Below are 24,690 nucleotides of genomic sequence, written 5' to 3'. Positions count from 1 at the left end.
TAGGAGACAATGAAGTAGCTCAATCATCCTTGTCTTTTGTTGGATGAAAATGGCCAAAATGGAGGCTTAATCAGAGGATCTGAAGTGGATGCCCCACAAATTATAGAATCCCTCATCTGGATGTGTCTGCATCTGAAGTGAGGCGGGGGGAAATCCTAGGGGCCCCCAACCAGAAGAGGGTTTACTTGAGGAGGCCCGGGGTGGCAAAGCCTTGGAGGTGAACCATAATCTGCAAACCAAAGGCAAGATGGGGATGGAAATAGAAGTGAGACAAAATCTTTGCTTGGGAGGCTTGGGAGCAAGATTGTCCTGTTCGGGTGCAAGGAACAGATAAAGGAAAGTAGGTTACTTAGAATGGAGGCTGTTCAAGATGAAGACGTATTAGAGCTTACCATTTTATCTGGGGCTCAGAGCCTATTTCGGGGACTGATTTGGCAGTTTAAAGAATGTACACAGGACTAGGTCCCAATCTTCCCCTTCACAACACACATACACACACACATACACACACACACACACACACACACACTGAATTGGCTGAGGCTGGAGCTGAGTTGGTTTCATAGAAGGCACAAAGCATTATGGATGGGAATTAGCACTGGACTAAGTTCTTTTTTAAAAAAAGATTTTATTTATTTATTCATGAGAGACACAGAGAGAGAGGCAGAGACATAGGCAGAGGGTGGAGAAGCAGGCTCCCTGCAGGGAGCCTGGTTGGGACTCGATTCCAGAACTCCGGGATCATGCCCTGAGTCGAAGGCAGATGCTCAACCGCTGAACCACCCAGGCGTCAGCTCTTATGGGTGCATCTCGGGCCCACAGTTTTCTCCCCTGACCAGGTGCTAGAATCCACACTGGTGGAGAGCTGTCCAGGAATCCCTGTAACACATATTCTGGCTCCCTATCCACCACAGGATGGGTGGATGTTCGTGGACAGGGAGATGAGGGGCTTCAGGCAGAAGACAAGGGATTCCAGAGATCTGAATTGGCCAAGGAATCAGCCCTATAATTTGTAGCAGGGTTGGCGGGGGCATGTGGAGTAGAAACAAAAACATCTGAGTTTTCCAACCTGGCCAGCCCACCACTGCTCCTATGAGCAGCGCTTCTCAGCAGAAGCTTGGACCTTCAGGGTGTCATTGGCAGCCGGCATTTCCCTAGGTTTTGACTTGGTAGTGCTGGGTGGTTTGGGGACATAGCAGGGATAGTGGTTGTGATGGCTGAGGCAGGGGGATTCTAGATGAAGCATTCATGGTGCTACCGTTGGCAAACTTGGCTGAGGCCCAAGGAGGGAAGGGCGGAGGAGTCCAAAGAGTAAACAGAGACGGTGAACACCAGGGCTTCTATTTGGGGCCAGGTTTACATGTTTTATTGGCTCATCAGTTTGAGGGGGTGGATGAGAGATCAGAAGATTCCTGTTTGGAAGACCTGGGAATGGTTCCTACGAAAAAACAAGATCTCTTGTATATACAATATGATTTCAATGATGGACATGTGTATATAAGGAAAGAAAACTGGAAGGAAAGGACTAAACCACTAGCCACTTAATGGACAGGGCATCAGTTCATCAGGTTGACTGCCCAAACTTGGACAATTAGCAGAAGGAGCTAAATTCTTCTGGGTCCTTTTCACTTCTCCCTTCAAACTCGACACTTGGCCCCATTTTTCCGGCTGTGACCTGGACTTCTCTCTGATTCTTCACCCCACCACGCTACCTCTAGTCTCCTTGGGTAAAAATCCAGGACTGAATTCAACCTGGGAACATTCTATCCCTGTAGGACTCCCTAGGTCTTACACTGCACCCCCTCCCCCCACACACACACATACCCGCAAGAACAGAAGGATCAGGAAATGGACGTCAGGCTGTATTGGCTGAAACAAGCAACATTAGGACAGGAGACCCCAAATTCCTACTTTCCACTTCATTTTCTTCACTTTGCTACTTGGTCTAGTGAAAAGATGCAGAACTTTCTGGAATCATTTGCAAGCATACCTTCTGTTTGTGCACCGATCAGACATCAGTGAACCATAGTACCATTCCTCGAACCCCAGGAATTAGGGTCTTCCTAAAACACAGAAACAGCGGCAAAGTGAATTCCAAATTGCAGGGAGTGCATATGGTGTTGGTTAAGGCTCTATTTCCAGGAAATCTATGCAAGTAACACCACCTCACCTTTAGGCTTTACTATTGGTCGAATGAGTGTGCCATCCTATGTGGAGCTGGTTGTAGGATATTTCATACAATTAGGGGTTTTTTTGGGTGGGAGGGGTTGAAACAACTTTGCTTTTGTTCCCCACTCCAAACTGTTCTTAGAGCAAAAGGTATATGTCTACTTGTCAAGTGAATTGGTGTACTATCTGGGTAAGTTCTTCAGAAACCCCTTTGAAAAAATATGGATAACTCCCTCGAGTTGGCCTCTTTTATTATTTTTTAAAATATTTTTATTTATTTCTTTGAGAAAGAGAGAAGGATCAGGGAGGAGGGCAGAGGAAGAGGGAGAAGCAGACTCCTCGCTGAGTAGGGAGCCCAATGCGACTCTGAACCTGGGGACTCAATTCCAGGGCCCCAGGATCGTGACCTAAGCCAAAGGCAGATGCTTAATCAAAGGCAGATGCTTAATCGACTGAGCAACCCAGGTGCCCCAAGTTGACCTCTTTTAAAAAATGAATCCCTGGGGGGCACAGACTCATCCATGTAATTATGTGTCTTTTTGTAAAGGATTTGTGAAAACCAACACCAATTATGAATACAGGACCACTTCTATCTTTCCCTAGCAGCCCTTCCTGGAAATAGTTCGCACAAACCTTCCACAGCCTGAGCTATGGGGTGGAGAATTTTGAAAATGTTCTGCAAATTTTCGGGGTTTGCAATTTCCTTATCCTATGGACCCATTTGGGAAGAATTTTTGCCTGTGTGTCTTAAGCAACATTTATATTGAAAGCTGTCTCCTTTGATTTCTGAGCCGTGCATTAATGCTGTCTCATTGATCAAAGCCATACAAAATGCCATATTTTGTTTGGTAATGAAGCCCAGGGACAGGCTGGATGATGGATTCCACATGCGAGGCAGTGCTGCTGCATGCCATCTGAGGAAGCCTCAGGATTGCTGTGTGGAGACAAGTGGCATTGCTCTGTAATGTAATGATCAGAGCTCCCACCAGCCTGCTGATTCTGCTGATGAGGTCCGACGCTCTGGACTCAGATGATGTGGCTGGTGAGCTGTGCTCTTAATAATGGGACTGGTTTCCTCCACCAACTGTTCTGGTCCTGGGTGGAATAGGACTGGGGAAAGCTCTCTTTTAGGCTGATGTTTGAGCCATGCCGGAGACAGCAGGCTTATGTTTAAGGCCTCTTTTGCATGTTTCAAGACCTAAAGAAGCTCTCCCTGAGTGAATCTGAGGAAATAAGCCGGCGGATGTAAAATTTTAAAATATTCTCCCCCATGGGACGCCTGGGTGGCTCAGCGGTTGAGCATCTGCCTCCAGCTCAGGGCGTGATCCTGGGGTCCCGGGATTGAGTCCCGCATTGGGCTCCCTGCATGGAGCCTGCTTCTCCCTCTGCCTATGTCTCTACCTCTCTCTGTGTGTGTCTCTCATGAATAAATAAATAAAATCTTTAAAAAAATATTCTCCCCGAACACCCATTGTAAGCAGAAAGCGTGCTTAGGATTCCAGGCAGAAGCTGATTTTAGCTGCTTCCCAGGAGCAAATGGATTTTCATTGCTCACTGTAGTACAGTTTCTCCTCATGTCTCCCCCCACCCCACCATGCCCACTTTTCTCGCTCCTCGCTCGTCCTCTTTCTTTTTCTCTCTTGCAGTGGCAGGACCCCATCCAGAAGACATGTGCAAGTTGCAGTAAATAGGAAGAGGACAAGTTGATACTAGCGACTATTTTTTTATACAGCTAGAAACTATTCAAATAGATTTCCTGTAGCCCAGAACTACACACACAGCTAGACTCACCCTAAAGAGATCCTGCCAGAACTCCAAGGAACAGTGAGTACATAGTGATATTGACCTGTAGTTTCCCTTCCTAGGAGCTCTGCTAAAGGAGCTCTCTCTTCTGGTCAAACAGGTCTGCCTACCATTCCCTAAACACATCTCACTGCTTGCTGTCACTTGGAACGCTTGGACTCTCCATCTCCTTTGTGATCCAATTTCAACTCTGCCTCTTCCACTAAACCTACCCTCTTCATACTTCTAAATGCCTTCTGGCACCTCATAGCTACATATACATTACATATATATAGCCACATATACCTCCATTATTGTAGGTACCCACCTCTCCTGCTAGCCAAGAACTTTCTAGAGTCAGGAACCAGTCCTTACTCTGATTCTCAGTGGGACCCATAGAGCTCATCAAGCTATGGTGTAGTGGTTAAAAGAACCCATTCTGGAGCCAGACTGCTAACAACGAAGCTGGGTGATCTCAGTTATGTCATTTAACATCTGTGTGCCTCAATGCCCTGTAACATGGGAATATTAATAATGCCCAGTGCATGGGGTTACTCTGAGGATCAACCAAAGTAACACTTGCAAAGTGCCTGGAATATTGCCTTTCAGACATGGTGCACTCAGAAAGTGCCACTCCTCTTTATCTATTCGGCACCACCGTACATTAAAGCGGGAATCACCAGGTACCAAAGGATCACCCCCAGTCAGCCTCACCCCCATGGTATCTGGCTCAATTTTGCCTTATACCAAGTTTACCAGACACTCACTAAAGAACTTTCCTACCTGGCTTTAAGGGTCCTTCATACTCTGATCCCTTTAGCAGATGGATGGTATCTTCCACAGCCACCCCACCACAGCCCTGCCTCCCGTCTGTCCTCAAACATGCCCTGCTCCTTCCTACCACTGGGCCTTTACTCACACCTTTTCTCCTCCCTGCAATGCTGGCCCTGCCCTTCCCCTTTCAAACTCCTACCCATCCTTGATTTCTCCACTCAAGCCTCACCTCCCCTAGGAAGCCTTCCCCGATCGCTTCAGCTAACACCCACTTTCCCTCCTTCAACTTTCTCAGCAGTGTAAGTCAGAACCACATAACTAAACAGTTTTCATTGTGACTTCCTGAGTCTTGGTCCTGTCTCTTTGGGAAGTTGATAACTTCCTTAAAAACAGCTGGGAGGTTTCCCCCTCTTCTGCTACCTACCCCTTCCTTACTTTTCTCAGCCTGGGTGCCCAGCTGGTGTCCAGTAAGACTTATTGGTTCATGTGTCCACATACCTGTGTCTGGTCAAGGGAAGCCAAGGCTCTGACACTCTGGCAGTGAGCTTGGGCTATGGGGAAGAGCAGAAGCCAGGGGATTGGTTTCTGTTGACTTCACTTCTTCACAGCTGCTCAGGCCACAGAATTAGCAGGGTCTTCAGGCAAAGGCAAACTCTCCTTCAAACTGGATGACCCTTCATTAATGGTTGACACTCCCTGTTTACCTTAATGATTGCCAAGATCTGTTGCTGCACACGATATGCTTTGCGGTTCAACTGCCTTGGCCCTGAGGGTAGAAGGCAAGCTTTGAAGAGGTTTCAGGGTTCTGGGATGGGATTGGAAATACTTTGGTCCATGTCCAGCCACTCGGGACACAGACAATAAGCAGAAGGCCAAAGAACATCGTGGTCCTGCTGTATGGAGGGAGCACTGCCATCCCCCGCCTTGATGTCAGTAGGTACAAGTAGGCACTGCCCATGTCTTTTTTTTCTCCCCATAGTCATATCATTTTAGGGGCTGGGACCTATAAGGGATGAGAGGGATGGCACCCAGTGCAAGAGCCCTCTCTGCAACTCGCCCCACACACCAGATCCACCTATGGCCCAGGGATGGGGGAAGCCTGAGGGCTGTTAATGAGCCCAGGTCCAGTGCAGCCTCCCAGATGGGCTAAACATGGGCACATGGGTGACAATGGAGCCTCTCTCCCTCTGGGACAGGGCAGTAACTGCAGGCTATGTGATTTGTCTTGCCAAACCCATTGGGAGCTCAGGGGATCAATCTTATTTAATGACTGTGGGAGGAGGCGGGGCTGGTTAATGTTTGTCTGGTTCCTCTTGGGCTGTGGGCCATATCTGGCTCCGGCCCTGGGCTCTTTGTCCCTCCCCTGGCCTGGGCTGACAGCACCTAGTGGCATAGTGCAGACACACCTGCAGACATTCCCTGGGAAAGGGCAGCAGCAACCAGGTGAGGAGGCTGGGGAGGGGGAACTGGTGTGGCACAGGGGGAAAGAGATGGGGGCTGGAGAGAGGCCTGGGCTTTGCCTTCTCTGGGCCTCAGCATTAAGCCACTGAGATCCCTTCTGTGCTTCCCTCTGGGTAGAGCAAGGCCCCTCCTGCCAGGGGCCAGGGTTGCTTAGCCTCTCTCTGGAGCCTTCAACTCTTATCCTCTCTTCAGGCTCAGAGTTGCTTCTTCTCTCCCTCGTTTACTCCCAGCCATGGATTCCCTTCATCCTCACAGGGCTCAATTCCCAGGAAGACTTGAGCCCCCCACCGCCAACCCCACCCCCAAGGCACAGGGTGGCCAAGTTCCTCTCTTTCAGACATTTCCTGCCAAATAGGATTAAGGTTTGGTGGTACTGTTGGGCACTTCCAGGTGCTGTTTTCTTCCCCCCACCCATTAGAAGGTAAAGCAGGCATGCAACAACCCAGGGCTGCCAATGGACAGACAGACGGATGAATGCAGGGCACTCAGCAGTGGAGAGGGACAGCCAATGGGGCCGGGATTTAGGAGCATGGCTCTCCTCTCTCCTGAGGGAGTTTAGGCAGACTCAAGCTGAGCCTGGAGCAACTTTGATGATTTTAGTGATGGAAAGGAGGGGTAGCCCCCCAGCTGTTTGAAAGCTGTTGCAGCTGTTGGGGATGGCCCCAGCAGAGGGCACAGACTAAGTAAAGGAGACACGGGAGAGGATATAGACCAGAGAGGTTTGGAGAGAGAGACTGAGATACGAGAATGCAGCAAGAGCAATAGGGAGGGACACCTCCCCCCCACTGCCGGCTCTGGTGAGGGATCAACGTGAGTCCGTGAGTCCGAAGTTAACTATCAGCACCTTTGCTTAGCAGCTGCCTAGTAAGTTACTCAGTGTCTTTGAGCCCCCGTAGCTCCACCTGTGACTTGAAGACAATAGTCCACAGCTCACAGGCTTGTTGTGAGGACAGGAGTTAATGAACATACAGCCTCTAGAACACTATAGGCATTCCACAGGTGGTGGCTGTCATAATAAGCCCAAGTAGAGAGCAACAGGAAGTCTGATCATTGAAGGAGGACTAAGAGGGTATAGTCCAGAGTGAGGAAGGGAGCTGACATTAACAGTTCCTAGGAAAAGACCGTGGCCGAGGGAGGGAAGGAGAAAACCGGAATGAGCTGAAGTGACCCTGACCCCAGCCTGGCCACAATACATATATGGTAGGGTGGAGAGGACAAGCCAAGTGCCCTGGGTGCAGTGAGGCCACAAGGGTGGAGGCAGGGAAGGGCAGCGGGGGAAGGAAGGAGGGGGCCAGGGAAGCTTGGCCTTGGCCACACCAAACAGATGAAGGTGGCCTGGAATTCAGGAAGAAATCTCAAAGGAAGCCCCTGGTTCTTTCCTGGCCGGGGACTGCTCATGAAATGGGGGAGCAAGTGTGAGTCTGAGACTGAATATAACCTCATCCAGTCCAGTCAGGGCCCTCCTCTTGAACCAAAAAACACCAGGATTTCCTATAGTTGGAAAGAGGGACAGGGAAGAGGTGGGGGCAGAAAGAGAGAGACTTGATGAGCATGTATGATATGCATGTGCGTGTGTGTGCCCAGACCTGCACAGGTGAGTGCACATGGGAAGGAGTAGAAGTTCTGAGCTGTGGGCCTGGTCTCTGTTAGAACGCAGAGTAAGAGAGGCTGTTAAAGGCAGTGCGATGTAAAGGCTCTGAGAGCAGAAAGAAAACAGAAACCTGACTCTACCCTTTTGCAGAGTTGCCATTGAGGCAAGTTATTTAACCTCTCTGAGCCTCAACTTCCTTGTCCAAAAAATGGGGATAGTATTACAGGACTGTTGTATGGACTAAGTGCGATCTCCTGATGTTGAACTGTGCTGGAGTGCCCGGGCACATGTGAATCCGAAGCCAAGACCAGGGCCTGACACAGCCAGAGAAGTCTTGTCTAATGAAACACCAGGGTAAAAACAGGTCTGGAGCAACACAGAGCATATCAGTGCATGGACTTTAACCCAAAGTCACAAAAACAGTTTGGATTTCAAAATCAGGTCATTCCCCTGGATGTTTTTAGAATGAGACCCTTGAGGTACTGATGTTGACATAGGGATAAGCTCTCCATCCAAAGGAGAGAGCAAAAATCGAGATCTCAGTGCCCACACAAGGGTGCTTAGGGGCCCCAAAGGGAGCTGCTGGCTATGTCCCAGAAGGCGCAAAATGAGAGGTGGAGTGCTCACAACCTAAAAATTCAGGAGTGGCCAGGCTGACTGAGAGGCACCATTGAGGAGCACAGAGAATAGCTGACGTTTGCTTCAGAGTCTGAGGAAGCAGTCTGAGAAAGGTAAGGCAGGGAAAATAGAACAGATACAGAGGCAGTGAGCCGCAAGCCCCAGGAAGGAAGAGGGATGAGTTAGCAGTCAATAGGAAAGGGGAGAAGGGGCTAGAGGAAGATATAAGCCAGACCAGTTTTGGATCTCCCTTTTTCTAAAAACACTCATAGACGGGCATCTGCAAGGCTCAGTTGGTTGAGTGTCCGACTCTTGGTTTCAGTTCAGATCGGGGTCTTGGGGTTGTGAGATCGAGCCTTGCATCTGGCTCTGTGCTGGGGACGGAGTCTGCTTGATATTCTCTCCCTCTGCCCCCCCTTCTCGCCCCCAGCTCTCTCTCTCAAAAGACAAATACAAAATAAAAACACTCATAGAAAGAAAAATTAGAATTCTAGCCAAGGTGGTAGAGCTTATGGGAAAAAGTATGGGCTCTGGAGTAAGCTTGGCCTGGCTGCAATCCCATTCCCATCACATACTAACTGCACTAACTCCATGTGACCCTTGGACAAGTCCCTTCAGCTTTCTTTACCTCAGTTTCCTTTTTTGTGACATGAAGATGAAAAGGGACACCTACCTCCTGGGGTTGTTCTGAGGTTTACATGAGTTTCTGAAGTTTACACAAGGCCTGGCCTCACAGGTGCTCAGAAAATGGTTGTTCTTTTTTTTTTTTTTAAGATTTTATTTATTTATTTGACAGAGAGAGTGAGCAGCAGGCAGAGGGAGAGGGAGAAGCAGGTTCCCCACTGAGTAGGGAGCCTGATGTGGGGCTCCATCCCAGGATCCTGGGATCAAGACCTGAGCCAAAGACAGACACTTAACCAAGAGCCACCCAGGCACCCCATAAATGATTATTCTTAATAATGTTCCTCAACCACCTGTTTGTGAACTAACGTGTGTCACCAGATGAAGCATTACTTTACCATTAACCATTATACCTCCTGTGGCAGCTCTGCCTTTGGAACCAGGGGCTTAGGAAAAAGGGCACCCCTGTTCCTATGCTGGTCACTCAGGCTTTTTTTTTTTTTGAAAAAATAAAACCTTGTTCAGAGAAGTAATCTATGTCCCGTGGACCATCCCTCCGTCCTCTAGTTTCTTGCATCCCATTCCCCAAGTTTTCTGTGGTTGATATATTCCCCCTCCCCACTACAACAGAGAAGAACCCCCCTCCCACTGACCTGAATACAGGGCTTCTGCCACCAGCACTGCCCCTGCACTGGGGGCAGGAAATGCCCTACATTTCCTAGGGGTGCAGGCCTGTGTATTCTCCTCACATCCAGTTTCCTGCTGTGGAATAAGTGGTGGGAGGTAAGAGGAGGCCTTCTTTGCCTGCCTAAAGCACAGAAGGGGAATTTCTTCCCTAGAGCAATAGCCAAGCTCAGGAAACCAGGAGATTACAATGTACATTTGATGTTGGGGGCAGGGCAGCCACAGAACAGTCTGTTCTATCTCAGGACAGACACCATAGGTCAATGGGCAGCATTGGGCAGCAAAAAGAGGGGTGTTGGGTTTGGCAGACCACCCAGTCCCTGGAGCAACATGTTTTTTCTTCCTGATAAGGTGCTTACCTCCCTTAATCATCAGCTATGAAACTGGAGCTGAGAACTTTTGCAGGTTGCTTCACTGAAGCTCATGATAACCCTGGGTACTAACCCCATTTGTAGATGAGCAAGTTGGCTCAGAGAAGGTCGGGATCTAGCCCATGGTCATATCAAGCGAAGAACCAGGATTCGAACCCAAAGGTGTATGACTCTTACCTATTCCATCTTTTAACCTTCTGTTTGCCTGCTAATTTTTGCTTTCTCCCTCTGGTTTGTACTCCCTGTGTGCCCACCTGTCCACTGGGGGTTCTCTGTCCTGAAGCTCAAGGAGGGATGGTCAGGCCTTGCTCCGTGACACTGGAGTCGGAAAGTATTTACAGGTCCTCTGCTCCCATGTTTCTTGTGTCCTAATGGGTAGCATTAACCCTTGCTTTCATTGTCGTTCTGAATGGCTGGCTTTTGCTTTTGCCAACACCAGCAGCAAAAGTCCAAAGAGCATATGGTGGAAAGAGCTGAAACTTCTGCTTCAGATACTTTTGTGTTTCGTTCTACTGTAACATTTCTTAGCTGTGTAACCTTGAGTAAGTTACTTAACTTCTCTGAGCTTCAGCCTCCTCATCTGGAAAGACTGGGGTAAAGTCCCTGGAGGCTTGCTGAGAGGGTCCAAGGAGAGAATGTATGGGAAAAAGCTTAACAGAATTCCTGGCTTGGGACAGATGAGTGAACTCACCCATCCCCTGTAGGGGATCTCAATTTAGGTAAAATCCTGCTGACCCTAAGTTTCTAGTAGAGTCATGGGGGACGGCCTCAGCCCAGAGTCTCCTGGTCCCCTTGGGTCCCCTTGTACATGCACCTGTATTGTTCCATCTCCCCCCACCCCCCACTGCCATGGCCATTCTTCTGGTGGGGCTGTGGGGCGGGTGCGGCGATGGACCGGGCGGGCACAGAACAGGTGGGTGCAGGCTGGGTGTCCGGCGCTGGGACACAAGTGCTCTGTGTGTAGGGTGGGCGGAAGTCAGGGCGTTTGATCTGAATTCTAAAGGGCGTTGTTCAGAGCTCCACAAAGGTCCCATTGTGCAGACACTGGGTATAAAGCAGCATATGACTCCCCAGCACCGGGCGGCGATGAATTGGAACGCAGGCGTGGACCCAGGGACCACTCCCCTTGCACAGACATGAGACCATAGGGGACCTGTCTGGGTGGCCTCAGGGATAGGCGCTCCCCAAGGTAACGGGATTTGTTGGGTTCGCCCTAGGTCCAGAGCTAAGGAGCTGGGGGATGGGGAGCTAAAAAGAATGGCTGATGGCAGAACAAAATGGGCCTGGTGAAGAAAGGGGCTAGAGAGGAAAGAACGTTGCATGAAAGCAAAGAAGGCAGATGGGGCTCAGGGAAGTCAAGTCAAGTGAGGAGGAGGAGGAGGAGGAGGAGGAAGAGGTGGAGGAGGAGGAGGAGAGGCTGGCAGTGGACATGGGGTGATGAGGAAAGCGATGACTATCCTTCTTCCCTTCCTGTCACTGGCTCTCGGAAAGGGTGACGGGGGCAGGAGGGGGTGTGTCAGGCAATGTTACGGCACCCACTTTTCTGCCCCAGCTTTCTGCCAGCTTGCCCTGTGGCTCCTGTTTTGCAGGTGTGAATGAGGCAGGATGAACTGGACAGGTTTGTACACCTTGCTCAGTGGCGTGAACCGGCACTCTACCGCCATTGGCCGGGTATGGCTCTCCGTCATCTTCATATTCAGGATCATGGTGTTGGTGGTGGCCGCGGAGAGTGTGTGGGGTGACGAGAAGTCGTCCTTCATCTGCAACACCCTTCAGCCTGGCTGCAACAGCGTCTGCTACGACCACTTTTTCCCCATCTCCCACGTGCGGCTGTGGTCTCTACAGCTCATCTTGGTTTCCACCCCAGCGCTCCTCGTGGCCATGCACGTGGCTCACCAGCAGCACATAGAAAAGAAAATGCTGCGACTCGAGGGCCATGGGGACCCGCTGCACCTGGAGGAGGTGAAGAGGCACAAGGTCCACATCTCAGGGACGCTGTGGTGGACCTACGTCATCAGTGTGGTCTTCCGGCTACTGTTTGAGGCCGCCTTCATGTACGTCTTTTATCTGCTCTACCCTGGCTACGCCATGGTGCGGCTAGTCAAGTGTGAGGCCTACCCCTGCCCCAACACAGTGGACTGCTTCGTGTCCCGCCCCACGGAGAAAACCGTCTTCACTGTCTTCATGCTGGCCGCCTCTGGCATCTGCATCATCCTCAACGTGGCCGAGGTCGTGTACCTCATCATCCGGGCCTGCGCCCGCCGGGCCCAGCGCCGCTCCAATCCGCCCTCCCGCAAGGGCTCGGGCTTCGGCCACCGCCTCTCACCTGAATACAAACAGAATGAGATCAACAAGCTGCTGAGCGAGCAGGACGGCTCTCTGAAGGACATACTGCGCCGAAGCCCCGGCACTGGGGCCGGGCTGGCTGAGAAGAGCGACCGCTGCTCGGCCTGCTGATGCCACACACCAGGCAACCTCCCATCCCGCCTCCCCCCACCCCCTCTACCACCTTGCCTCAGGCCTGCCCCTCCTTCCCCTCTGCCAGGGTGCAGGCCTCTGCCTGCTAGGGACTGCTGGATCAAAATTGTCCTTCTCTCCCTCGTTCCCTTCCTTCCCCTCACCCCAGGGCTTTCTGTCTGGGGGGCCCCAGGAGTGGGGAACCAGAGGCCACCCACATGAGTGCTCAAGGTTGTTGGGGGTGTGGGCAGCTCTTCTCATCTGTACCCCCTTTCTCTTCCCTCTCCCTCTCCCTGCGGCCACTGGGGACAGGAGATAGGATGCTCTGACAGCATCCAATTGTGAAACTAATCTTAACCCCATGTTGTCAGATACCCTATTTCTGGAGTCACATCAGTGGGGAGGGAAGTGGGCAAGTGGAATGGAAGGAGGGTGGTGTGGATGTGTGGGTGGAGAAGGGAGGGTAGGAGAGGCAAGAAAAGGAAGAATAGGGCTTTGCGTGCCGGTCTTGAGGAAAAGGAGGACAGGTCTGGGGAGGAGGAATTAGGGAGGGAGGGAGGAGCAGGCAGATAAGTTCAAGTGGGAGTTGGTCAGGGCCACCCTTGCCTCTAGTTCCCAAGGCCTCTCTCTGCCTGGAATGTTACACATTAAACAGGATTTTACAGTAAACGAAGAGGTGGCTTGTGTGTTTGTCAAGTTCTTTCTCCTGCAACCTCTGACCTCCCCCTGGATGAGCTGGCCTTGGTTTTTTGCTGATCTAGAAAGCAATGGGCAACAGACATAGGGACACCGTGAGCCACACTTGTCTGGTTTTTTTGTGTGTCTTGTTTTGTTTTGTTTTTGAGGGGGGACTTAACATTTTTTTTTAAATAACAGCTTTATGAGAACAAATACCTTAAATTCCTTCTTTCATTTTATTTTTATCATCTAGTCTAAGTATAGTTTATCAAGTTTTTCATAATTGCGTGCAGTCTTGTAAACATGACCACCATATATTAGAAAACATTTATATTACCTCAATAAGCTTCCTTGGGCACCTTCCTCTGATTTGAAAAACATCAAAATGACAACTCCATCTGGAGAGACAGGAAATGATAGATTTCACAAGTCTCAGAAAGGGTAGCACACATTCCCTGGATGAGGGCCCCTCCCCCACACCCCTGGGAGAACTGTCCCCCCTCTTCCCTTGAAACTGGGTGCTCACCGCAAACTGATGCTCCCCCTGCCAGCTACCCACTGGACTGCACTGTGACCCTGACCCCTCTCCTGGATTGGACAGAGCCTCTAATTCCACCCTTGTCCCCAGTTTTCTTCTGTCAGGAATCAACCTCCCATCCCAGAGATGTCTCCAAATGCAGGTCAGACATTTCACAGCCAGGTCTCCTCCCTGTCATCAGGGCATCAGGCATCACATCACTCCCAAGCAGCAGGTAACCTCCCCACCCTCTGGCAGCTGTGATGGTAAAAGCCCCAGGCTGGGTTCAAGTCCTACCTCTGTCCCTTAGGTGTCAGACACTCCCTGCGCCAAGCCTTAGTTTCCTTGCGAGCAAATGAAGGCTGGCCTCACCCATGTCTAAGCTCCTTTTGGCACTCTAGGCTTCTGGGATTCCTAAAAGGCTTCCCCAGAGTCACAGGGTTTTCCCCATCTTAGAGTCGCTGCCCTCACCAGGGAGCCTTCCAGAGTAAAAGTCTCCCCACCTCCTCCCTAGCAAGTTCCTCTACCTCTTACTAGAAAAAATGATTTGCCACTCCCTGTCAGAGTATGGTGACTGTGACAGGTACGTCAGAAAGGAAGAACAAATAGGGCATAATCTCATCAGAACTGTTCTCCTCTAGGGCAGCCCAGGTGGCTCAGTGGTTTGGCACTGCCTTCGGCCCAGGGTGTGATCCTGGAGACCCGGGATCCAGTCCCACATTGAGCTCCCTGCATGGAGCCTGCTTCTCTCTCTCTCTCTCTCTCTCTCTCTCTCTCTCCCTCTCCCTCTCCCTCTCCCTCTCCCTCTCCCTCTCCCTCTCCCTGTCATGAATAAATAAATAAATAAATCTAAAAAAAAAAAAAAAGAACTGGGATCCCTGGGTGGCTCAGCGGTTTGGTGCCTGCCTTTGGCCCAGGGCGCGATCCTGGAGTCCCAGGATCGAGTCCCACGTCAGGCTCCCGGCATGGAGCCTTTTTCTCTCTCTGCCTTTCTCTCTCTATCATAAGTAAATAAATAAATCTTTAAAAAAATTTTTAAAAAAGAACTGTTCTCCTCTAGAAACAGTCTTTTCCCTTCAGACAGAAAGCATGGAAGGTTTCCTCATTCGAGGAGGTTTCTCCTTTAGAGAAGAAAGAGTAAGCCTCCCCTGCCTGTGCTGCCCCCCACCCTCCCATACTCAGCAGTCCCTGAGAGACAGCTTCCCCCTTCCTTAAAAGAGAGAGGTTACTTTTCTGCAAGAGATTTCCTTTCTCTTTAGAAAATGCCACCATATCCTGCGACAAAAGAGGTCCCCACCCCCAGGTCTCCCAAGGTGGGAGAGATTCCTTTTCTTTTTTCTTTTCATTTAGATTTTATTTATTTATTCATGAGAGACACACAGAGAGAGGCAGAGACGTAGGCAGAGGGAGAAGCAGGATCCCTATAGGAAGCTCAATGCGGTACTCGATCCCAGGACCCCGGGACCATGACCTGAGCCAAAGGCAGAAGGTCAACCACTGAGCCACCCAGGTGCCAGAAATTCCTTTTCTTATCAAAATCCTCCCCCTGCCCCTGGAGCCCAACAGAGCACAAGGAACACAGAGCATCTCTCCTCTCTGTCCAAAAGGCCATCAAGAAAATGATTTTCTTTAAAAACGTCCTCCTGGTTCCACGCAAGAACCTCCTGCCCTCCCCACATTTGAAAAGCTCCATACCTCCCATCACTTCAGATTATCTAGTTTTCTCTTCAAAAGATCCTACAAATCTCCTTCGGCAGAGAAGCTCCAACTCCAGATGAAGGCTTTCCTCTCCAGGGGGCAGTGGTGGGACAGTAAAGCCACAAACTGGCAATGCAGCCAAAGGGAGGACACTTACCCTTGTGTCCTGTGACCCAGATGGGAGCGGGCCAGAGGACTCTGAGGAGGGCTGGAGCACATGATGTTGCAGGGAGGGAGGAGGGTCGGTCAGGGCTAACCCAGGACTGACTTTTTGATCTGAGGCTTGTCCCAAGAGTGTGTGTAAAGGCCAAATGGGAGGCAAGTGGGTATAGCACCTGCTGCGTAGACAATCAAACTACGAAGTGTGACCACAGTGGCGAAGAGGGCTTGTCAATAAAGAGACCAGGCTGGCCATCTTATTAGCTCTGTCCCCCTGGACACCTGATACTCACCCTGAGTTCTCTGTTTCTTCGTCTGCTATAGAAGGTGGATAATCACCTCTCTACCTCTCCTTCCACAGACCTTTTGTGAGAATCAAAGAAGATGTGTGCAAAAACTGGTTAGAAACTGTAAAGTAAGGTAAGATACTATCAGAAATGCAGATACCACAGCCTTAAGGCATGCTAGGACTTGTAGTGAGCTAGAAAGGAGGGAGGCTGGATCAGTGGGACTGGGGCTAGCGGAAGGAACTTGGTGATAATAAGGTTGGATCCCCTGGGGAGTGGACAACAATCCAAACAGCAAAGTTCAAGAGATATTGCATATTCAAGGGATCTGATCTGGGGGCAGAAAAAGCTGAGTAACAGGAACTTCTTACTTACTCTTTCTCCTGGTACTGGTACTTTTAGGGACATTTATGGGGTTTTAGAGGCATCCGTGTGCAGAGATACTAGGAGCTGGGGACAAGGAAAAGAGTCAGCTTCTGGATGAGGGGAGTGGCTACACTAGGAGCATAGTCAAGCCCCACCTCCCAACTGGGTTGGAATTTCAAAGCAGGCTGCAGTATCCACAGAGAATTGGCATGGCAACCATGAACTGATTCAGATGCCCAATCAGATAGCCTGGGTGCACACGGTGGTGGCTAGAGGAGAATGCTTGCTCCATTTCCTGATTCCACAATATGAAAATGCCAGATGTGACCTATGGGAGAGTGGGAGCCATAAAGGCCCCCTGAGCTGGGGTCCCTTTGATTCCTGGATTAGGCCGGGCCACTGAACTGTCAGGCAGGGAAAGGATTGTTGCATTCTAGGGAGAGGGATAAGGTGGGCAAAGGACAGACAGGTTATCTGAAAGGGTGTGATGCTATCTTGAGTGAGACAAATAATCCACTGTGGAGGATTGGAGGGTGGAATGGCTAGAGAGGAGACAGGAAAGGGAAATTATGACCAGCTTGTGATGGGCCTGGTGTGTCACTGTAAGAGGACAGTCTTAACTGTCCTACCGGTGGTGGAAACCACTAAGGGTTTTTTTTAAAGATTTTATTTATTTATTCATGAGAGATACACACAGAGAGGAACATAGGCAGAGGGAGAAGCAGGCTCCCTGTGGGAATTCTGATGTGGGACTCCATCCCAGGACCTCAGGACAACGCCCTGAACTGCAGGCAGACACTCAACCACTGAGCAACCCAGGTGCCCCAAAACCACTAAGGGTTTTGAGTAGAGGAGTGCCACCTTCAGATTTGTGGTCTGGGAGCCGACTCTGGCAGCCACACGGAGAGTGGACTGGGGACAGGAAGGATGAGAGGCAGAATGACCAGTTACAGACCTGTTGCAATGGCCCATGTGGAGCCTGTGATGATTTGGAGGTTTCCTTCTCCTTCCTTGACTGGCAGACTCCTAACCATTCATGACTCAGCTCAAATGTCATCTCCCGTATGAAGGCTTCACCTCTCTTCTCTCCTCCCAGTCCCCCGCCAGGTACCTCAGAGAGAATGAGTCCTCCCCTCATTCTGAATTCCTGCAGTACATTGTAGTGTCTATTCATTAGAGTGCTTATCCAATTGTATGGAAATTGCTTGCATAACCTCAACACACAGTAGGTGCTTAGCCTGTTGAATTAAGGGCAGTAGGGAAGTAGAGAGAGGCATGCACAAAGGTTCAGAGTCTACAAAGAGTAGGGTGTGTTCAGAGTGACTAGAACATAGAATGCATGGGATGGGGTGGGTGTCATAGTAGGAGGTGAGACTGGCAAAGTAGGTTGGGGCCAGTCCATGAGGGGTTTCATATACCATACCTAGAAGTGTGCACAGGAGCTTAGACTCTACACTATCCTAGACTTACAGGCAATTTGGTACTCATATAGACTGTGAAGATCTCAAGGAGATCCAGGTCAGGGCAGCCCTTGGCACAAACAGAAGCATTAAGAGTGATGATGACCTATGGAAGAATGAGCAGAGTGATCTGACTGTGGACCTCACGGAGAAAGGATAGTTTACACAGGATGGTTCTCCATTTCTTTTTTTTTTTAAAGTTTATTTATTTTAAGTAATATCTACACCCAATGTGGGGCTTGAACACATGATCCCGAGATCAAGAGTCATGTGCTCCTCCAACTGAGCAGCCAGATGCCCCAAGATGGCTTGACATTTCAATTGGAACCTCTCTGGAAAGTCAGTATAGCATAGTGATTAAGAGCATGCTCCACTTCCTACCTGTATGACTTTAACCAAGTTACTTGGCCTCTCTGTAGCTCAGTTTCCTCACCGGTAAAACAGTGATAGCAATCATACTATATCAAAGGGCTATAGCGGAGATTAGATGTAATAATTATATGTAGAGAACCTAGAACAGTGCCTAGTCAATGGTAAGTTCTTTTCTTTTTATAAAAAGAGACTTTATTTATATGAGAGAGAGAGAAAGAAAGGAGAGTGTGAGCAGGAACAGAGGGAGAGGGACAAGCAAACTCCACATTAAGCATGGAGCATGGGATCCCTGGGTGGCGCAGCGGTTTAGCACCTGCCTTTGGCCCAGGGCGTGATCCTGGAGACCAGGGATCGAGTCCCACGTCAGGCTCCCGGTGCATGGCGCCTGCTTCTCCCTCTGCCTGTGTCTCTGCCTCTCTTCCTCTCTGTGTGTGACTATCATAAATAAATAAAAATTTTTAAAAAAAGCATGGAGCACTATGTGGGGCTCCATCCCACAACCCTGAGATGATGAACCGAGCTGAAATCAAGAGTTGGATACTTAACTGACTGGTGCCCTGATAGTAAGTTCTATATAAGTATGTGATGTATGGGAGCACCTAGGTGACTCAGTCAGTTAGGCATCTGTCTTTGGCTCAGGTCGTGATTCCGAGGTCCTGGGATCAAGCCCTGCGTGGGGCCCCCTTTTCAGTGGTGAGTCTGCTTCTCCTTCTCTATGCTCTCTTTCACTATCTCTCTCAAATAAATAAATAAATAAAAACTTTATTTAAAAAAACAAGTATGTGGGCAGCCCCGGGTGGCTCAGCGGGTTAGTGCCGCCTTCGGCCCAGGGCATGATCCTGGAGACCTGGAGACCCAAGATTGAGTCCCACGTCAGGCTCCCTGCATGGAGCCTGCTTCTCCCCCTGCCTGTGTCTCTGCCTCTCTCTCTCTCTGTGTCTCTCATTAATTAATAAATAAATAAAATCTTTAATAAAAAAAAACAAGTATGTGATATGATGATTTCATCTCACTACCTGTGCCATCCTTCAACTACAGTGACCCTTGAACAATGTGGGGGTAGGGCGCTGAACGCTTGTGCAGTCGAAAATCCTTGTATGAATTTTGACTCCTTCAAAACTTAATTACTAATAGTTTACCATTAACTGGAGGCCTTATCTATAACATAGTGGATTAACGCATGGATTAATGCATATTTTTGGTGTTATATGTATTATATGCCGTATTCTTGTAATAAAGTAAGCTGGAAAAAAGAGAATTTTATTAAGAAAATCATAACGAGGGATGCCTGGGTGGCTCAGTCCATTAAGCATCTGCCTTTAGCTCAGGTCATGATCCCAGGGTCCTGGGATTGAGCTCACATCTGGCTCCCAGCTCAGTAGGAAGTCCGCTTCTCCTTCTCCCTCTGCTGCTCCCCCACACTCATGTTCTCTCTCTCTCTCTCTCTCTCTCTCTCTCTCAAATAAATAAAATATTTTTAAAAAGAACATTGTAAGGAAGGGAAAATATATTACAGTACTGTGCTGTATTTATCGAAAAATATCCACATATAAGCAGACCTATGTATGCAGTTCAATACACAGTCCAAACTCATGTTGTTCAAGGGTCAGCTGTATTCACTCTCTCAGCTATTGAGCTAACCTCTGTCTCACCAAAGTAACATGCTGTATTTTTTAAAAATTTCACATTCAACTTTATTCTTTTTTCCCCTGGGATTTTAATTATATATATATATATATATATATATATATAATTAAAATACTGTGTTATATTAGTTTCAGGTGTACAACATAGTGATTCAACAGTTCAATACATTTCTCAGTGCTCATCAAGATAAATGTACTCTTAATCCCTTTCATCTGTTTCTCCACACACCCTCCTCCATGCACCTCCTCCCCGGCAACCATCAGTTTTTTTTTTGTTTGTTTGTTTGTTTTTTTTTTCATCAGTTTGTTCTCTATATTTGAGAGTCTATTTTTCTGTTTGTCTTTTTTGTCTTTGTTCATTTGTTTTCTTTCTTAAATTCTATGTGCAAGTGAAATCATAAGGTACCTGTCTTTCCCTAACTTTTATCAGTTAGCATTATACCTTCTAGGTCTGTCCCTGCTGTTGCCAATGACAAGATCTCAGTCTTTTTGTTTTTTTTTTTTTTTGGCTTTGTAATATCTGTGTGTGTATGTGTGTCTAGGACATCTTCTTTATCCATTCATTTTTTTTAGATTTTCTTTATTTATTCATGAGAGACAGAAAGAGACAGAGAGACATAGGCAGAGAGAGAAACAGGCTCCCTGAGGGGCCTTGGGCCTTGATCCCGGAACCTGGGATCATGACCTGAGCCGAAGGCAGATGCTTAACCTCTAAGCCACCCAGGTGCCTTATCCATTCATCTTTTGTTGGACACTTGGGTTGCTTCCATGTACTGACTATTACGAATAATGTTGCAATAAACATAGGAGTGCATTTATCTTTTTGAAATGATACATCCAATAAGGGGTTAATACCCAAAATACATAAAGAACTTATAAAATTCAACACCAGGAAAACCCCAAATAATCTGAGTAAAAATGGGCAGAAGACCCAAGGAGTTATTTTTCCAAAGAAGACACACAGATGGCCAACAGACACGTGAAAAGATACTCAACATCACTAATCCTCAGGGAAATGCAAATCAAAACCACAATGAGATATCGCCTTACATCTGTCAGAATTGCCAAAATAAAGAACACAAGAAATAATGCAGCTTGGGTGAGGATGTAGACAAAAAGGAACTCTTATGCACTGTTGATGGTTAATAGAAATTGGTTGCAGCCACTGTGGAAAAAAATACAGAGTTTCCTCAAAAAAAAGACACACACACACACACACACGCACAAAAACACACAGAAACAGAATTGCTATATGATCCAGTAATTCCACTACGGAGTATTTACCCAAAGAAAACAATAACATGCTTTCCTGATTGCCCAGTTGTCAATTGCCATGTGTGTGTGTTTCAGTAAGGAAATCTGTATGTTTTCATACATATGTCACAGTCTGCATGACCATATTTACATATACATAGGAGGATGGCTGTGAGGGGTGTGTCTCAATTCTTAATGTCACTTTAAGAAAAGGATGTGTCTCAATCATAGTCTGAAACTTTAAACTTTATTACCAGACTTAGAAATAACGTAAGTGGGGTCATCTGGCTGGCTCAGTTGGTAGAGCATGAGACTCTGGATCTCAGGGTCATGAGTTCAAGCTCCACATTGGGCATGGAACCTACTTGAAAAAAAAAGAAAGAAAGAATGTAAGTGGATCAAAGGAAAGGAGGCTGTGTTTATGGAACACCCAGTGTGGACCAGATTTGGTACTACATTAAGCACTTACATACATAATCTCAATAATGGCCAGGTAGCTCTACCTGTCCTTGTAGATAGCAAATGGAGGCTCAGAGAGGTTAAGTAATATGTCTAAAGGTTGCACACGCTAAAATTGCAAAACTAGAATCAAAATTTAGACCTATTCTAATCCAAAATCTGTTCTGTCTCCTCTATACCAAAATATAGAGGGCTACACTGCCTTAGGAAGTGTTTCAGGATACAGCAGTGGATGGGAGGACCTCAGTGTGATATATCAAAGTATCCCTCAATGTGAACCTGCTGGCAAATGAAATATGCATTTGGGGATCCCTAAGGTTAAGAGAGAGAAATGATGGACGTTGAGGAAGAGGCTGTCCTGTGCTCAGACAGAAGGGCAGTCTGGAGGGAGAGGGCTTCTCCAGGGAGCTCCGCCTGGAGCAGGATTCAGAAACTGTCCATACGCAAGATACTTTGGAGAGTGCAGGAAAGACAGTGAGAAGCGAGAAATGGTTATTCAGAACTTCTACCTGAACAAAATAGAATACAAATTTCAAAAGGGGGCTCCTGGCTGGCTCAGTGGGTAGAGCACGTGACTCTTGATCTTGGAGTTGTGAGTTTGAGCCCCACACTGGATGGAGAGATTGCTTAAAAACAAAAATGAAAAAAAAAACCCCACGCTCCTGACCTGTTAAAACTTTTTTTTAAAGATTTTATTTATTGATTCATGAGACACACACACACACACACACACAGAGAGAGAGAGAGAGAGAGAGGCAGAGACACAGGCAGAGAGAGAAGCAGGCTCCACACAGGGAGCCTAACGTGGGTTCGATCCTGGGTCCCCAGGATCAGGACCTGGGCTGAAGGCAGCGCTAAACTGCTGAGCCACCCAGGCTGCCCTGACCTGTTAAATCAATGTCAACTTTTGAATCTGGAGGTAGAGATTGCTTAAAACAAAACCCCTACTTCCTCCCCACCCCCGCCGACCCCCCCCCCCGCCTGTAAAATCAAGATCAACCTTGAAACTGCCATGGTTTCTCTGCCTTCACCTGAGGGATCTCAAAGCCACACTTTGTTTTCCAGCGGTGTCCCCTTGCCCCTTTCTCTTTCCCTCCAGCTTCCTTTCCAAGAGACAAAGCCTTTCATAATGCAGTCTAAAGATGCAGATCCCCCCGAGAATTCCCACCAATTAAAAATCATTCAAAAAAAAAATCATTCAAGTGAAAATATAGTTTGCCAACATACAAAGTCTTGGAAATTCTGTGTCCCACATCTTTCTCCAGCTCCTCTCCCCCTTAGCATTAGCATTGTGCTCCTGCCTTCCTTGGGACCTGGCGATGATGATCTCCTAACTGCTCATTTGGATGAGAGAAGCTGACATTTATTAATTGCTTACTGTGTGCTGGGCTATGCACTCAATGGTATCTCCTGCCCTCCTCAACCCTCGCAGAGGTAACTAGCATTGTTGTCCCCATTTTACAGATTAGGAAACTGAGGCCTACATTAGGTTAAGTTACTTGCCCAGGCCCCACAGCTCAGAAAGAGGGGGCTGAGGGGCACCTGAGTGGCTCAGTGGTTGAGCGTCGACCTTTGGCTCAGGTCGTGATCCCAGAGTCCTGGGATCGAGTCCCACATCAGGCTCCCTGTGGGGAGCCTGCTTCTCCCTCTGCCTGTGTCTCTGCCTCTCTCTGTGTGTCTCTCACGAATAAATAAATTTTTTGAAAAAGGGAGCTGAGCGGGAAACTGGAACTCACGTCTGCCAGATGCCAAAGGTGAAGCATGTAACCATTTTTGTAGCACTGCCTTCCTGTAACTGGCCGGTCAGTTACAGATCCAATCCTCCTCATCTAGACATGAAAGGGTCCCCTTGAAGCATGAATCTTGCATTTCTGTGCAAACATCCGTTAACGGCTTTCCACTACTTTGAGGATACAATATGATTGGCCTGCTTTGCCAGGACCGAGGGGTTTCCCAGGATGTTGGCTTTTCATTACCCAACTGGGAAAGTCCTGGGGCATCTGGCTGGCTCAGTGGGTTAGAGCATGTGAGTCTCAATCTCAGGTTCATGAGCTCGAACCCCATGTTGAGCTTAGATTCCCTCTAAAAAAATAAAAAAATAAAAAAAGGAAAAAATGGGAAAGTCCCAGACCAAGTAAGATTGGTTGGTCACAATAGCAGGGCATAGCACGGCATTCAGTGCCTTTCACACCCTGGTCCCCATTTTCTCAGCAACATCTCCCGTGACTTCTTACCCTTTTTTATCATACCCTCTACCTTTTCTGAAGCCCAACCACCCACCCCTAAAGACACTGTGTTCTCTTCTACCTCCATGCCTTTTGTGCATATTGATCCCCACCTCTCTACTCTGCCTGACAAACTATGCTCATTCCCATGGAAACTCAGCACCCAGGTCACCTCTGTGGGCTTTTTGATTTCCTGGGAAACAATGAGTAACAATTGCATTGTATCCAGGTTATTTTATTGATGTGTGAGTCTTCTCCAGGGTCACGACTAGGATAAGCCAATTGAGGCACCCAGAGTGCAAAGTTTAAGGAGGCACTCCCTCTCAGGGTTGTGGGAATGCCTACCCTGTACTTGCATAATCCTGACAGCGAGGGCCTTGTGCTTTTGATCAAGTGGTTCTACCTGGCGGATTGGGGCTCCACCTATTTCTCTGATTTTTCCCTCTTGGTGCCTTTGTCTGGTTAATTGGAGATACTTTCCCAGGTACCATTTTTTTGGTCCCCTTCTCTCTTAATTCTCCCTTAGTGATCTTTTCCAATCCCAGAGTTTAGGCTAGCTAGCTCTTTACAGATGACCTATAAATTAACATCTCATGCATTATGTGAAGTAAAAGAGGTTAAAGACAAACACTGTATGATCTCACTCAGATGTGGAACCTAAAAAAAGATGAAGTCATAGAAATGGAGAGTAAAATGGTGTAGTAAAATGGTTTCCAGGGGCTAGGGGTGGGGGAAATGAGGAAGCATTTGGTCAAAGGCTCTACATTTCCAATTATAAGATGAATAAGTTCTGGGGAATCTAATGTACAGCATGGTGACTATAGTCAACAATATTATACACTTGAAAGTCACTAAAAGAGTAGATCTTAAATGTTCCCACCCCCAAAACAAAGAGATGGTAATTTGCGACGGGCTGGAGGTGTTAGCTAACACTATGGTGGTAACCATTTTGTGATATATTAAATATATCAAATCAGCATAGCCATAACCCTTAAACCTATACTCGGTTACATGCCATGTGTACTTCCAATAAAGCCCATC

General features: G+C 48.1%; 1 protein-coding gene and 1 long non-coding RNA gene across 9 annotated transcripts in view; one reads left to right on the top strand and one right to left on the bottom strand.

Annotated features, from left to right (window-relative positions):
- Positions 1–13,201, top strand: part of GJB1 (gap junction protein beta 1) — a 32,018-nt gene extending 18,817 nt beyond the window's left edge. Inside the window, exons 1-2 of one of the 7 annotated variants that reach the window (XM_072815901.1) lie at positions 3,863–3,993; positions 11,661–13,201. In XM_072815901.1, coding sequence (XP_072672002.1) covers positions 11,677–12,528 — 852 coding nt within the window. In that variant the 5' untranslated portion in view covers positions 3,863–3,993; positions 11,661–11,676 and the 3' untranslated portion in view covers positions 12,529–13,201. Of the gene's footprint in view, positions 1–3,862; positions 3,994–6,013; positions 6,169–7,235; positions 7,387–8,363; positions 8,509–10,087; positions 10,234–11,103; positions 11,261–11,660 lie in introns of those variants that run through there. The other 6 variants (XM_072815899.1, XM_072815906.1, XM_072815902.1 and 3 more) reach the window with 6 other exon arrangements.
- LOC140627527 (uncharacterized) lies at positions 647–7,177 on the bottom strand. 2 transcript variants are annotated; one of them, XR_012026222.1, is made up of 4 exons: positions 7,031–7,177; positions 5,224–5,491; positions 1,825–2,063; positions 647–1,438 (listed from the first exon to the last, which is right to left on the bottom strand). It is a non-coding gene; the product is annotated as an uncharacterized lncRNA (long non-coding RNA). The 2 variants fall into 2 exon arrangements; XR_012026223.1 differs by having other exon boundaries at positions 648–1,438; positions 1,991–2,063.
- Positions 13,202–24,690: the final 11,489 nt, after the last annotated feature.

The sequence above is a fragment of the Canis lupus genome, chromosome X (genome assembly GCF_048164855.1).
Source record: "Canis lupus baileyi chromosome X, mCanLup2.hap1, whole genome shotgun sequence".
NCBI classification, from domain to species: Eukaryota; Metazoa; Chordata; class Mammalia; order Carnivora; family Canidae; genus Canis; species Canis lupus.
This window is presented reverse-complemented; position numbering and strand designations above follow the sequence as displayed.